We start from the raw sequence: 14,172 nt of genomic DNA on the forward strand, positions 1-14,172 counted from the left end.
ATCTCTCACCATTTCCTAGTTCATACTGAATCCAAACAGCATTGCATCAGAAAATCAGTGTGGGTTTTTTCCTCAGATTCTCAGGATCGAATTGTTTTTGGTTTTTAAGGATACATTAGGATTCAGCCTAATGGTGAGGTTGGTGGGATCTGCAGGATATTTCCCATGCCACATCATGGAGTCTATGGAGAAAAAGAGAAGACTAGGTCTAGGGTCCTTCTAAGGGTATCCTGTTGGGAGCAATGCTACATAATTCTAGGGAAAAGTCATTTGAGTAGGCCTAGTTCTCCTGCCTACAGGCCAGCAATCATTTTTATTAGAATACTGCTACCAAGTATTATATAAACTCAAGCCATGAAACATGAAAATAATTATCTAGCCACTTGGTAGCAGGCATTGGGAAGAAGCATCTCCACCTGCTTTTCTGGCTGTTATAGAGCTTTTGGGGTTTTACTAGCTGCATTGCTGGGCCTTTAACTGAAATGAGAGTCAAGCCCTGTTCAGAAGGTGTTTACAAGAACTTGTTGATGGCCTGGAACTGCTTTTCCTTCCTTCAAGCCATTTCTATTCTTCCTGAGTACCAAGAAGCCAGAGGCCCATTGAATCCTGAATAAATGAAGAAAAGAAAAGAATTTAGGAAGATTTTTTTAAAGAAACATAGGCCCCATTGACCTTCAGTATTAGACACTAAATCCTCTATTTGATTATGAGAATAAAATTGAGTCTTTTTTAAATGTTATGGGCTATTGGTAGAAATTCTCCAGTCATATTGAATGAAATAATACCTTAGGAATAAAAATGATACAGGTCAACTGGTAATATTGCTCTCTTTCTTATCTACCAAATTTTTTAAACCATATACAGAGAGAGGAAGAAAATATTGCTCTCTGCTTTTTTAAGAATTGGGATATAATTCATATACTACAATAGCCTTTCAAAATATATAACTGAGTGGTTTCTAGTATACTTAGTGGTACAACTGTCACCAATATCTACTTCCACAATTTCATCACCCTACCACAAAACTCTGCCCATCAGCCAGGCATGGGAGCCCACGCCTGGGATCCCAGCACTTGGGAGGCTGAGGCAAGAGGATCACTGTGAGTTCGAGGCCAGCCTGGTCTACAAAGTGAGTTCAAGACCAGCCCAAACTATGTAGAAAGACCCTGTCTCAAAAAACAAACAAAAAAAATTTTTCTGCCAATTAAACAGTCACTCCCCAATTCCTTCCACTCCTACCCCCTGGCAACCACTGTCCATATAAATTTGCACTTTGGGGATGTTTCATATAAATGAATCATACAGTATGTGAACTTGAGTATGCTTCTTTTAGCATAATGTCTTTGTGGCCTGCTCATATTGTGGGTGAGTAATATTCCATTGTAAGGACCCACCATATTTTATTCATTCATTCCTCAGTTGAATATTTGTGTTGTTTCCACTTTGAGGCTATTAGGAACAATGCTGCTATGAACATTAGTGTGCAGGTTTTTATATAGATGTATGTTTTCATTTCCTTTGAGTATATACCTAGCAATAAAATTGCTGGGTCATATTATATATATTCTGAGGAACTGCCAACGTATTTTCCAAAGAAGCTGTACCATTTTACATTCTCATCACCAATATAAGATGAGTCAATCCAATTTATCCATATCCTCACCAATATTTTTTGAAAATGAAATGGTATCTTATCACAGTCTTGAATCCCTGCTCCTTGATCTGCTTAATTTCTGGATTCAAAGTGACTTCACATATTAGAAAGAGCACCAGAATAGGTAAAATAAGAATGCATACTCTGGTCTATATCTAGTTATGTCAGAGTTCTGTGACCTTCAGTAAGTTACTTTCTTTTTTGAGCTTTGGTTTTCCTATCAAAATTCAGTAAAATATGAGTCTTAGGGATTGTTACTGCTTTGTGGACTTCCAAGACATTCCTTCAGTTTCTACTCAGCCATCCAACAAGAGATCTCACACTCGCCATAGTCTCTTATAGGCCAGCTCTTATGAATAGGTCTCTGCATTCCTTTCCATTCTTTCAGCATAGAATAAAATCTGGAAAACCTGAACAGAAGGCCCTGGACACAGAGAAAGCCAATCCATGAATGTCTTCTATGATTGTCTGGCACTTATTCTATTTGCCAAAGATAATGTGATGAAGTAGTCTTCTCATTCTTAAAGGATCAAAAATCAGTCTTTCTAATTTAGTGAGATCCTAAATGTTGCCTCTGTAAAAACAAAATCTGCAAAGCAGCTTTTCTTTTAGTTCTTTTAGTTCTTTAAATTCACTTGAGGCTACTTTTAACTACATTTAGTTGTATGTATAGACATATACATCTTTTGTAATTCCTTTTTGACAGATCTTCAGGATTTATTCCACAAGACTGGCCAGGACGTGGATGGGAAGCTGACCTACCAGGAAATTTGGAACTCCCTGGGTTCTGCCATACCGGAACCAGAGAATTTGAGAGCATTTGATTCCAATGGAGATGGAAGATACTCGTTCCTAGAGCTAAGAATAGCTTTAGGTGTCTAACTGTATCAGGCATATTTTAGAAATAGATATATACTCTGGACAACTTAAAATCTACCTGCTAACAAAAACAACTCTTTTACTTACCCATCAGCCCTCAGTCCTCCAAACTACTGTAGCAGACATTGCCACCTTTTAACTTGTTTGAAAAAGCTATATAAAAAGTTATTTTTTTAAAAAAAGAAAAACATTTTACTTATAATACAGTGTTCAGAAATTTATGATTTCCTGAAGCTAGTATGATCTTACATTTTAAAATTGTTAGGGAAAAAAAATAAAGTCCTTTTTTTCTCTTGTTCTTTTTTTTTTTGAGAGAGAAGGAGACCTTATGTTTTAAAACTGGAAAATGTAGAGGCCGGGGATTTAGCTCAGTGGTTCCACCACCTGCCTCGCAAGTGCAAGGTCCCGAGTTCAATCTCCGGTACCAAAAAAATAAAATAAATAAATAAAACTGGAAAATGTGTATATAGAGAGAGTAAACCACCTTTTATATTTCATATAAATTTGCCTTAAATTAGCTGCACTTTATAGAGATTCAGAAAATGTCTTTTCTTTAAAAGATAAGCCTTTTCTGTTTGTAAATATTTAAAATGAATGAAAGATTGTGCATATGTGTAGAAAGTAGGAAAAATGGTTTTGAACAGGATGTGAACAATGACTTGTTATTAAAAATCACTAATCTGATCTGGGTAGCTACCAAGCTGTGTTCACATCTCCTTACAGCAACCCTCAAAAGCCCTGGTGCTGCCCTAGGGTTTGGTATATAAGGTAAGGGCGTGAACACCGTGGGGACAGTGCCAGCCCTGGGCTCAGTAGAGTTGTTGGGGATTTTTCTCAGTTTTAAATTCTCCTTCAGGGTTTATGAGCATAAAACATTATCCAGTGGGGAGCCACAGCCCCCCTTCCCTCCTCCCAAGCAAGCTAAATTGTCTTCTCCTACCTATCCTACTCTCAAGTCTACCTTAAAGCTATAACTGGAGCAAGGTATGGTGGCACACACCTGTAATCCCAGCACTTGGGAGGCTGAGGCAGGATTACCATGAGTGGAGACCAGTCTGGACTACATAATGAGGCCCTATCTTTAAAAACAAAGAAAAAAAGTTGTAGCTGGCTCCTTCCTTCAGTACTGTCTCCATTCTGAATGGCAGTCACTGTCTCAGACTGACCACCCAAAGCATTAGAGGAAAGCTGTGCTTCTGATTTTGACCCAGAAACCCATACCCTTTGGGATTTTATAAAAGAATCTGATACATTTCTTGGTGGGATGACTAAGGCCAAAAAGATAAAATGAAACATGAAATCATATTCAAGTTTCCTTACAATTTTCAGGTCTATCGAAGTCAGGGCTGGAGCAAGAGCCTTGACAAGTGCTCACTTCTGCAGCACATATACCAAGAGCCTTCACGTGATGGTAACAGATTCTTTTCAAATCTGAAAGAACCAAGTAAAATATTTTTCCCTTTAAATATTTGTGTAAACCTGACACAAAAGGCCCCTGGATTGGAAGGAATAATGTCACCTCCATGTCACCTTATGTTGACTTGGACTTGCTGTGTTGTTCCTAGAAGCAGTCTGAGCAACACAAAAGAAAATCTTTACAGAACTTAACTCTGATGTAGGTGAGTTAGGGAGAAACTAGAGAGGCTCTCACAGCACAGACTTCTTTAGTTAAGATCATTTCCATTTAATTTTGTCCAAGTTGCCCTGTCATCCATGGATGTAGTCCAGTACCCTTAAACATTTCCCTTTTTATTTTCTTTATATTGCATTCAGTTTGGTGTTGACTAACCTTAAATTCTTTCTAGAAGTCTTAAAATTTAGTTAAACCAAGACAAAGTTTTTTCCCATACATGTGTCTGCTTATCTCATTTTGGCTTGTGTTTCTCTTTTTAAATTTTTTTCCTTAACATTTTCCTTGCCCATCTATTTCACTTTCTTGGAAGAATTAAATTATAATTTAAAATTTGCTTGGCACTTTACATAACTTGAAGATAACTCTTGTTCTTCGGGCTGCCTTCCATGCCCCCCTTTTTTAATATATACACCCTTACAGTTTTGTAACAACCAATAAAATTCTAGCAATAAATTGACTTATACTGCTATATTTGTATATATTGTACCATAAATAGTATGTCTGTACCTGGAAGGTATTTTTTTGAAAACTGATTTATATGAAATATACTGGAGGGTAATGTACCTTGTCCTTTTTAGTTTCAAGTTCTTATTCAAGGCAGATACTTTCAGACACCTTAACTCTTTGTGGTATGTACTTTTCTTTTGCATCCAATAACTACCCATGGAGATTTTGTGGGGTTCTTTCGGGTTTTTTTCAGTTTCTCTTCTAAAATCCCACCTCAGGCTTGTCTCCCAGCATCACTCCAGAGCCATGTGTGATGCCATTCCCTCCCTTTCCAAGTCTTCCATACACGTCCCTGCTGCACTCAGGCCTTTGTCATCCTGCCTGAGAAACTACCATATCTCAGGGCTGGGGATTTAGCTCAGTGGTTCCGTCACCTGCCCCGCAAGCACAAGGACCCAAGTTCGATCCCTGGTACCAAAAAAAAAAAAAACTACCATATCTCCTGGGCAGAGGTAGGTATCTAGATCTCCTTTGTTCAAAGTTGAGCAGAGACACTGACTTAAGAGCCCCAGAAGCCCACCACTCAGTGTTAATTAGGGATTCTCATTTTTATGTTCTCCTAATTTAGCCTGTGTCTTGTTAGCTGTAGTCAGGCCTCATCTGTCACGTCTCAGCTCTGAGAGAAAGACTGAGTAGTGGTGCTAAGTCTGGCTTTGGTGAATCCTTTTACCTTTTCAGTCTGGCAGTTCCCACTGCTTCTCTAGCTTCCCAAAGCACTGCTCTGTGATCCTTTCGTTCTGTGGCCTTGTGATATCTAACATAATGTTTACTTAAAGAGGCTCCTCATAAGTCAAAAGAGGCAAACAGTAGTATAGAAAGAGAAAAACCAAAAGAAGAAAGTACCTGGCTTCAAGATAACTGTATTGTTGTCTGAAGGAGAGGAGGGTGCTTCACACTCAGGAATGGGTCTGATCGGCAAAAGAGGAGTAGACACCTTTCCCCTGCTATTGGCTGTTATCCCTTCCCTTGCAGTTTTCTTTCTTTGCAGTTGCTGGACATAACCTTATTCAGGCCCTGCTTGCTGGTCCTGCTGGTCACAGTTGAGGATTTTGACTGTAATGGGCTCATACTCTTAACAGCCTGTTGAGTTGTTTTTAGTGACAGCTTTTGTTTGCTGTACACCTCACTGGCTTGCTTGATTTGTGGTACCTTCTTTCATATCCAAACCAGAACACATTTGGGTATTCGTGAGACTTTATATAGAGCATGTATTTGTTATAAGAACCTAACCTACCTTTTCGTTTTCTCATATTAAGAAATGTAAATCTACTTTGTTTTAGTGAAGTTATTTTGGTAATGCATAAGCAATTTTGGTTTTGTTTAGAGAGTAAATTCAAGGTTTCCATGACTTGATTCAAGCTTTGCTTATTTCATATCAGTAATACAGCCATTTTAATTTATCTAAATAAAACATTTCTTTTTTTCTTTCACTGTGTCTGAATGAAGCCTTCCCCGAATCCCTGATTATTAAGGGGGGAAATCTGCTTTGTTCCCTATTTTTGGACTCTCTCTTCCTTTTGAAAGCAAAGAGTAACAGGTGGTGGGCACAAAGTAATGTTCAAGAGTCTGCCTTAAGAATTGCAACATTTGGCCGGAAGAAGTGAAGGCTGCAGGGCTTAGGCTTTATATATCTGCAGAGTAGGAAGGAGCAAGGTGAGGGAAGAGTGATCCCCTGACCTCCAGTTAAGCCTGGTTTTCGTTGTTGTTGTTGTTGTTGTTATTTTTGGTACTGGGGATCAAACTCGGGTCCTTGCGCTTGTGCAGCAGGCAACAAAACCACTGAGCTAAATCCCCGGCCCAAGCCTGTTTTATATTTAGAGCTTCAATATAATAGCAAGTTTGCAAGAAAAGGGCTTTAAATAGATTGCTAGAGAGGGGCCATATGATGAGGCTTTTTCATGTTAAAAAAAAAAAAACTACATGTTTAGTAGGTCCTAGGAACACACACACACTCTGAGTGGCCTTTCCCCTCAGGGAAGTCTATACTTAGATTATTTACAAGTATGATGAAAGGATTTGCTCATTCCCGAAGTAAAAGGGAGACATGTATATTCTGTGACAGAGCCAAACTTTCTTATCTTTTTTTTTTTTTTGGTACTAGGGATCGAACTCAGGACCTTGCTCTTGAGAGGCAGGCACAGTGCCACTGAGCTACTTTCCCAGCCCAAAAACTTTATCTTTAAACAGGGGGCAAATAGTATTACCTTTTGTCCTTATAAGATTATTTTCAGAAGATACAAAAATTATTAATATTCCTTTATAGCAGATCTTAACTTATGGGAGATCATGGAGCTCTAAGAAAGATAAACAATAGATGTATTTCTGCACATAATTGTACTCCCTCCAAGCCAACGTATGGACCAAGTTGTTGACACCCTACACACACTAAAGAATTCACCAAGTGCTCTAATGATTAGGGAAGAAATACCATGGGATGTGGTGAAAAGATCAGGAACTTTGATCCTAGGCAGATGTAAATTGGAGAATTGGCTCTGCAACATAAAAATTACATACTATAAATCCTCAGAACCTGTCTCTTCATCTGTAAGAGGAGGCTTATGATAGCCATGGGGCAGTATTCTTGTGAGTCTTAGAAACAATGTACAGGGACCGGGGATTTAGCTCAGTGGTTCCATCATTTGCCTTACAAGTGCAAGGACCCAAGTTCAATCCCTGGTACCAAAAAAAAGAAACAATGTACAGAGATGACCACCTACAAATCCATACATCATAGATAGCAGCTATTCAAGCCCTTAGCGTCTTCCTCTGGCTCACAGGTCTCATCAAGACTTGTTTGGCCACTGACATAGCCACTGTGGACCTCTATAGCTGTGTGCTAGGGAACAGCAGTGTCTTTGGGGACTGACCTAGGGCCTGGCCCACATGTTCGGCTTTAAATACTGAATGGAGGAATAGCGAGTCCTTCTACAAGTACTGGTTCGGTGTCCCCTCACAGCCAACCTTTGTATTTGGTGAGACCTTGCAACTTAGTTTGCAAAGTGCCCGACTCCCTGTGCCAAACCAAGGAAAGACATTATCCTCCTAACAGCAAATGAGACACAAGAGAGCCTTAAACTTTTTTTTAATTAATTTTATTGGTACAGGGTCTGGGGATTTAGCTCAGTGGTTTCGCCTCCTGCTGCACAAGAACAAGGACCTGAGTTCAATCCCCGGTACAAAAAAAAAAAAAAATTTTATTGGTACATTTTAGGTATAAAATATAATGACATCCATCATTGGAAATTTCCACCTTTACATAATCTCTTGGTTAAACTTTTTATTTAATCTTCAAAATGTGACATCCAGATGGGCTCTGGCCTCTGTATCAACACCACCTCCCTGAAGTTAGCTCCATTTTCTATTCTGCCCCTGGTAGCTAAAGCTCCCACCCTCAGTTAAGAGGAGGCTAGACTTCTGTAGTAAAAGGTCTGTCATTGAAGGTCTTTGCCCCGTGGGCCAGTGTGGGGAGGGAATGGAAGTGGACATTCCTCTCAGAATGCTTGGCCAGAGGGTAGGAGACACAGTGGCTCAGGATGGGAGGCAGGCTGCAGAGTGTTAGTGCATAAGGTGCCTCTTGAAAGATGAGGATTGGGAGTGGGGAGCTGGGCTGGGGCTGCAGCATCAGGGAAGATATGGGCTGCTGTGGTGCTACCAGAGTGGTTTGTGGAGGATCAGGGGCCTCCATCTTGGAGCTGCTGGTTGGACAGGTTAGTTCCTGCCTTCAGGGATATCCAACTTGCATGAAGGCTCTAGGTTCTGGACAGTCTCAGGCTTGGCAACAGCAGGGAGTGGGCCCGTATTGATGGCTGCATTCATCCCATGGTTCCGACGCTTGTTGATCCAGTACAACAGTGGGCTGTAGGTGAACCTGGTGGCTCTCATCAACTCAACCCACTGCTGGGCACGCGCTTCCCGCCACACATTCTTCTTCCAGTGCAGAAAGATAATGCAGCTGCCCATGACCACAGAACACAGCCCCAGGAATCCAAAATACAGTGACACCCACACTACAGCAGTAAGAAAAAAAAAGGCAGGCTGGCTGACAGATCTAGCTTGGAGTCGGCTATTTCTCAGTCATCTCCTTGACCCACTTGTGAATCACTCCTTCCACTAAACTACATTCTCCATTCCATCCCTCCTTCCTCATAAACTTGCTACATCATCCTTTTCATCAAAGCTGGATGTCCAGGGAGCTTAAGAGGCTACTGTAGCCCTTTACAGATAAGGAACCCCAGATTTTGAGGGAGCATGACCTGTCTTGGTTCAGTCAGACCTGGGCTCCCAGCCCAGGGCCCATCCAATCCATGGCACTGAGATGCTTCAGTAAGGGCAAGGAAGTTGAGTTTACCAGTTGATAGGAACACCAGTATTTCTCCTGTGGTTGGGCAGAGAATAGTCTCTGCCTTCAAGGAATCCTTGGCCTCCTAGATGAGACTTCCTCTTAGCTGTTTAGCACTCCAAGTGGGCAGCCACCACCCCATCAATACAAAGGATCTTCCCTGAGTGTTTGTCCCCGTGCCCAAGGGTACAAGCCAAAGGACAGAATTAGAGGGGCACTTACTGTCAGAGATGCTCACATGCTGTTGGGAATTCATACGGTTTAGCCTTGGTTCCTGGCCTGTGGCTGTTGGAATTGGGAACTCACCCACTCATCTCTCTACCAATGGGAGTCTTCAGAACACTCAGGGCCCATTGTTCCCTAAAGGAGAAGTTACCAGGTTCTGAGCATTGAGCATTCCATTCCAGGCCTGGTGCTTGTGAAATGGTCCTGAGTTAATGGAAGAATGGTATTCCATCCAGTGGCATTTTGTGGGCATGGTATATGTCCATTACTTCTGCCAGAGACTGGTCCACCACAGAATTGTCTCTCCACAGGTTTTAGTTTGACTTCTTGGCACCATTTAATTACTCCTGTCTTTGTAGTTCCTGAGTGTGAAACTTGGGACAGTATTTAGCACAGAGTTTTCCCCAGGGTCCATTTCCCTTGCCTCTCCTACATCACTGGCCCCTGCTTTTCAGTCTTCTTTACTGGTTTCTCTTCTTTTGCCTGATCTCTAAATGTTGGCATGCCCCAGGGCTGTCCTTAGCATTCTATCTACATTAACTCCTCAGTGATCTCATCCACACTTATGACTTTAAATATCATGTTATATCTCCAGCTGGAACACACCTCAAGAGTCTCATTTACCCAACAGTCTCGTTGACATACCTGCTTGCCAGTCTATTATCACAAACTAATGTGTCCAAAACAAACTCCTATCATCCCTTCTCCAAAATCTAGTCTACCTGCACCCTTCCTGTTCTCTAAATAGCAACTCTGTCCTTCCAGTTGTTCAGGTCAAAAACCTGCATGTCATCCTTGACTCCTTTCATTCTATCATATACTCATTCAGCAAAATTTTGAAACTTTTTGGCGCCTGCCTTGCAAGCGCCAGGTCCCGAGTTTGATCCCTGGCACAAAAAAAAAAAAAAAATTTTTTGAAACTTTTAAAATATATCCAAAATCTGACCACTTTTCCATCACTATAACTTTAGTCCCTCTGGCCACAACTTGAGAGGGTTCTCAGTACCAAAGACCCCTGCACTTAGGTTCCAGTACCCAGTATACAATACAGGCCTGAGGAAAAAAAAATACACTAAGAGACAGAACTGAGAGAAAGAGGGGTGCCAGGATGACCAATGCCAGTGCAAATGACAAAGGCACTGACTTTTATTGGCAATCAATTGGGGTTAAGGCAAGCTAAGTGCAGTTTCTATAGAAATTAATGTAAACAAGGCTCATAACGGACAAAACAAAGCATTCTCGAATTAGGAACAAAATAGACAAAATACATGGTTGTAATTAAACACTGTCCTTTTAGTCAGAAGGTTTTAGTTGTGGGAACAGAATTTGGGTGCGCGTTACTCTGACCTTGGCACGTAGGCTTTGGCCAGACTCACTTCTCAAAACAAGCCAATTGTGGGGTTAACTCTTTACAGCCTGCTTTGGACACAATATTACAGTCCTCTGCACTCAGGACATAGAGTCTTCAATGCTAAGACCAAGAAAGTCCTGGCTCAATAAGAGAGGACTTTCTTGGTTTCAACATTCAAAGTGTTTATTATGTAAAGTATGTAAACTTAGCCAGGTAGTGGTAAGAGGATAAGATAGAGGTTGATAGTATGAATTCTGTATTATTTCACTGGTGTCATCTTTTTAGATTTAATTTTTGAAGGAAAAAATAGTTTTTAAAGCAAGAAAAGTCCTAGGTGAACAGGGACAAATTAGACACTTTTGGAAGTTTCCATCTTTGCTCCACATACCCTAAATTCCACTAGCAGAGAAGAAGATGATACTTTTAAGAGGAGTACATGTTACTCATCTGGTCAAAACCTACAATGACTTCCAGTCTCACACAGATTAAAAATCACAGTCCTAAGCAATCTAGCCAACTCCCTCACACCTCCTTAGTCTTACTTCCCCTCATTCATCCAGATACAATAACCACTTTTCTGTACCCTAAGCAAGGTAAGCAAATGTTCCTGCACTGGGGCCTTTGCATTTGCTGTTCACCTTAACTGGAAGGCTTTTTCCCAAAATATCCATACAGATTATTCCTTCATTTCCTTCAGGTCTCTATTTGAGTATCCCCTTACTTACAGCTTTCTTACATTGCTTTGTTTTCCTGCATCTCTCTCACTCCACTAGAATGTAATCTCCATGAGTTAATGTAAAAAGGGATCTAAGAATTTTTATAGTGATAACTGCCATAAAGATAATAGGATAAAATAATAGGACATAATAAGGGTAAAAAATAGACTATAGAAGGATGTAGTCCATCAAGAAAAGTTCTTTTAAGGTGCTGATGTGTAAACTGAGCCCTAGATGAAAATGAGGTATTCGTGTGCAAATCTGAGCAGAGGAAACAGCAAGCGCAAAAATCCTGAGCCAAACACAGGGAAGCATACTTGGAATTTGTGATCTTCCCCTACATTGCTCCTAAAACAGGGCAAGTTTCACTTCCATGAGTGTAGGTTGGACTAAACAGAGTTGGAGGCTCTCTCCCTGGCTCAGGAGGGTCAGATAAGTCCCGAACAAGGACTTCTATGCAAGGCAAACTAATGACTCCCCTTACAGAGGGTCCACTCGTGCTGGCAGCTGGTGAGCCACAGAGATGGTGATGTTGCCAGAGATGTCGCTGAGTGGCACCGTGCCTGCCTGGCAAGCATGAGGTCCTGAGTTTGATTCCCTAGTACAAAAAAATAAATGAAATAAGATAGAGGGAAGAATTGATGATGGCATACTCATATTTTTTTTTTAAATGGTGATGTTATTGTCCCTGATCTCGTAAGTTCACACACCTGGTTCAGCAAGTGAAGAACAACGTGATATTTGGGTTAAGAGGAAGAGACCATTCCAAGGATCCAAAGAAGCCTAAAAAAAGACGGGTCAAGAACCATTCCCCCATTCTTTAGGGGAGAAGAGAAGTTCGGTTTGAATCGATCTCCAGTTAGATGTCAAGAAATCGAGGGAAACAATGCACTGGAAGCAACTGGCATCTTGAAATGAGCTCAGCTCGGGTAGAACTTGGACAAATCACTGACTCTCAACCTGTTTCCTCATCTGTAAAGTGATGTGATACCCGCTTTATGAGATATGAAGCCGATGAAGTGTTCTGCACGGCAACCTCAATAAACAGATGCTGCAATAGTGACGGCAATTGGTGAACCAGCCTTTAATGCGAAAGGATGGACTGCTACTGCTGGTGCCAAATGAATTTAAAAGGTAGCAGGCTCCGTGAGGACCCGAAGGACCGACCTGGCTTTCCAGAGGACACTTGGCGCGCAGAGGCTGCTGGTCTCGAGGGGGAGGACGTGATCTCGGCAGGCTCCCGGGTAGAAGCGTCCAGTATTACACGCGGGGCTGCTGAAGCTCACGCTGGGGCGGGAGCGGAGAATCCCTCCCGCTCCCGTCCCCTTGCCCCTCGCTCCGCCTCACCCCTCTCTAGCGCCCGGAACTTCGGGCGTGCGGAACCTCGGCGGCGAAGCGCGGGCGCCGCGGACCGGGAAGAAGATGGAGCAGGCACGAGAGCCTGGGGCTGTAGCTGACACACCTGAGGAGGGGGAGGTGGGGGAGGCAGGGGCGGCAATGGCGGCTGTCGTGGCCGCTGCAGGTGGCGCGGGCCCGGCCGTCCTGCAAGTGGCCGGCCTCTACCGAGGCCTATGCACGGTGCGCAGTCGGGCCCTGGGCCTGGGATTTGTTTCACCCGCACAGCTGCGCGTGTTCCCTGTGCGCCGCGACTCGGGCCAGCCTTCTGGGAGCGCAGATGGCGGCGGCGGCGGGGTCGGGGCCGACCTGGAGGCCAACCCCTTCTACCACCGCTACCGGGACAAGATCCAGCAACTGCGCAGGTGCGGCCTGGCCGGCTGGCGGGGAGCAGGGAGAGGGAAGGACTGGCGGCGCGTAGCCGGAGCTTCCGGGCCTTAGGACAGACGGCCCTGCGTGGTGGGCACTAGCACCGTCCCCGTGTACTGATGGTGTGTTAAGCTTTAGAGAGGGTCAGCCACTTGCCTAAGATCACACAGCTGTTTAGTCTCTGCAGAGCCCTGGCTCTCTCCACGGTTGTCTTTGTGCTTTAATTCTCAAAATGCTAAGGTGGACTTTTTGACAGCCCCGTGAGGCAGGCAGCCCAGAGACCTGTCCCCACTATAGAAATGGGAAATTAAGTCTTCCAGAGAAGGGTCTTGACTTGCTCAAGGTCACGTATTGAGTAAGCCGAGATGTGGCCTAGACCTCGAGTTCCCGGCCTTATAAATTTAGAGACCGGTCTGCAAGAAAGATTGGGGGTTGAGAGACTGCCGCAGAGATTGTCACGGTGGGACCATGAGTCAAACCCTCTCACTAAAGTAAGGAAACTGAGGACGAGAGAGGAAGAGACTTGCCAAAGGTCACACAACTGGATTTGTCTGACTCAATTCAGACTTTCTAACACTACCCCTCAGCTTCCAGAGGGGTTTGAAATGGATGTATTGGTGGGAGTTGGGGTCTGAAGAATTCATTTAGAAAGAGTGAAGGAGATCAAAGGTGAAAAGGGAGCTTAGGAGAGATTTTGGCAGGGCAGGAAGGCAGTCCTCTTATGCAAGGAAACCAAAAATCTAGTACTCCAAATTCCCTCCATTGTGTCTTATCTCTGATTTCATTACCTTAATTTACCTGAACTACTCCCATCGTCCTGTAGTATCCCTCACTTTCAGTCTCAGACCCTCTACCCCAATTCATCTCACTGCTATGGTGGTGATTCTTCTCACTTTTTGAAGCAATGATGAAATAAATGAATGAGTACTCTCCTTTCAACAGGATTTAGATATTCTCAAGTTATTTGTCATTTTTTAAATCTTCACTTAGCCTACCACTCCAGCCCTTTCTTTTAGATCCGTTTTACACACTAACATCTCCATCAGCTCCCATTCGTTCATTCTTACTCATGAACAAATAACTATTTTGCTCTCCTTCTCTACT

At 42.7% G+C, this 14,172-nt stretch overlaps 3 protein-coding genes across 9 annotated transcripts in view; 2 read left to right on the forward strand and 1 right to left on the reverse strand.

The window, feature by feature from the left end:
• The window catches only part of Efcab14 (EF-hand calcium binding domain 14), a 42,230-nt gene extending 37,607 nt beyond the window's left edge, over positions 1-4,623 (forward strand). For all 3 annotated transcript variants that reach the window (XM_087214881.1, XM_004872970.4, XM_004872971.4), the window contains one exon: positions 2,361-4,623. In XM_087214881.1, coding sequence (XP_087071007.1) covers positions 2,361-2,536 — 176 coding nt within the window. In that variant the 3' untranslated portion in view covers positions 2,537-4,623. The remainder of the gene's footprint in view (positions 1-2,360) is intronic.
• Tex38 (testis expressed 38) lies at positions 3,619-12,064 on the reverse strand. Its single transcript, XM_013068554.3, is given in 3 exon segments — positions 3,619-8,372; positions 8,375-8,680; positions 9,235-12,064. Coding segments are annotated over 3 exon segments (633 nt in total). The 5' UTR covers positions 9,269-12,064; the 3' UTR covers positions 3,619-8,079.
• A 662-nt stretch (positions 12,065-12,726) lies between these two features.
• Positions 12,727-14,172, forward strand: part of Atpaf1 (ATP synthase mitochondrial F1 complex assembly factor 1) — a 38,372-nt gene continuing 36,926 nt past the window's right edge. For all 5 annotated transcript variants that reach the window (XM_087214888.1, XM_087214889.1, XM_087214890.1 and 2 more), the window contains exon 1: positions 12,727-13,064. In XM_087214888.1, the coding sequence (XP_087071014.1) occupies positions 12,727-13,064 (338 nt within the window). The remainder of the gene's footprint in view (positions 13,065-14,172) is intronic.

This window comes from Heterocephalus glaber, unplaced genomic scaffold (assembly GCF_053883595.1).
Source record: "Heterocephalus glaber isolate CG9 unplaced genomic scaffold, H.glaber_assembly_v1.0 deba00001451, whole genome shotgun sequence".
In the NCBI taxonomy this organism is placed as follows: domain Eukaryota; kingdom Metazoa; phylum Chordata; class Mammalia; order Rodentia; family Bathyergidae; genus Heterocephalus; species Heterocephalus glaber.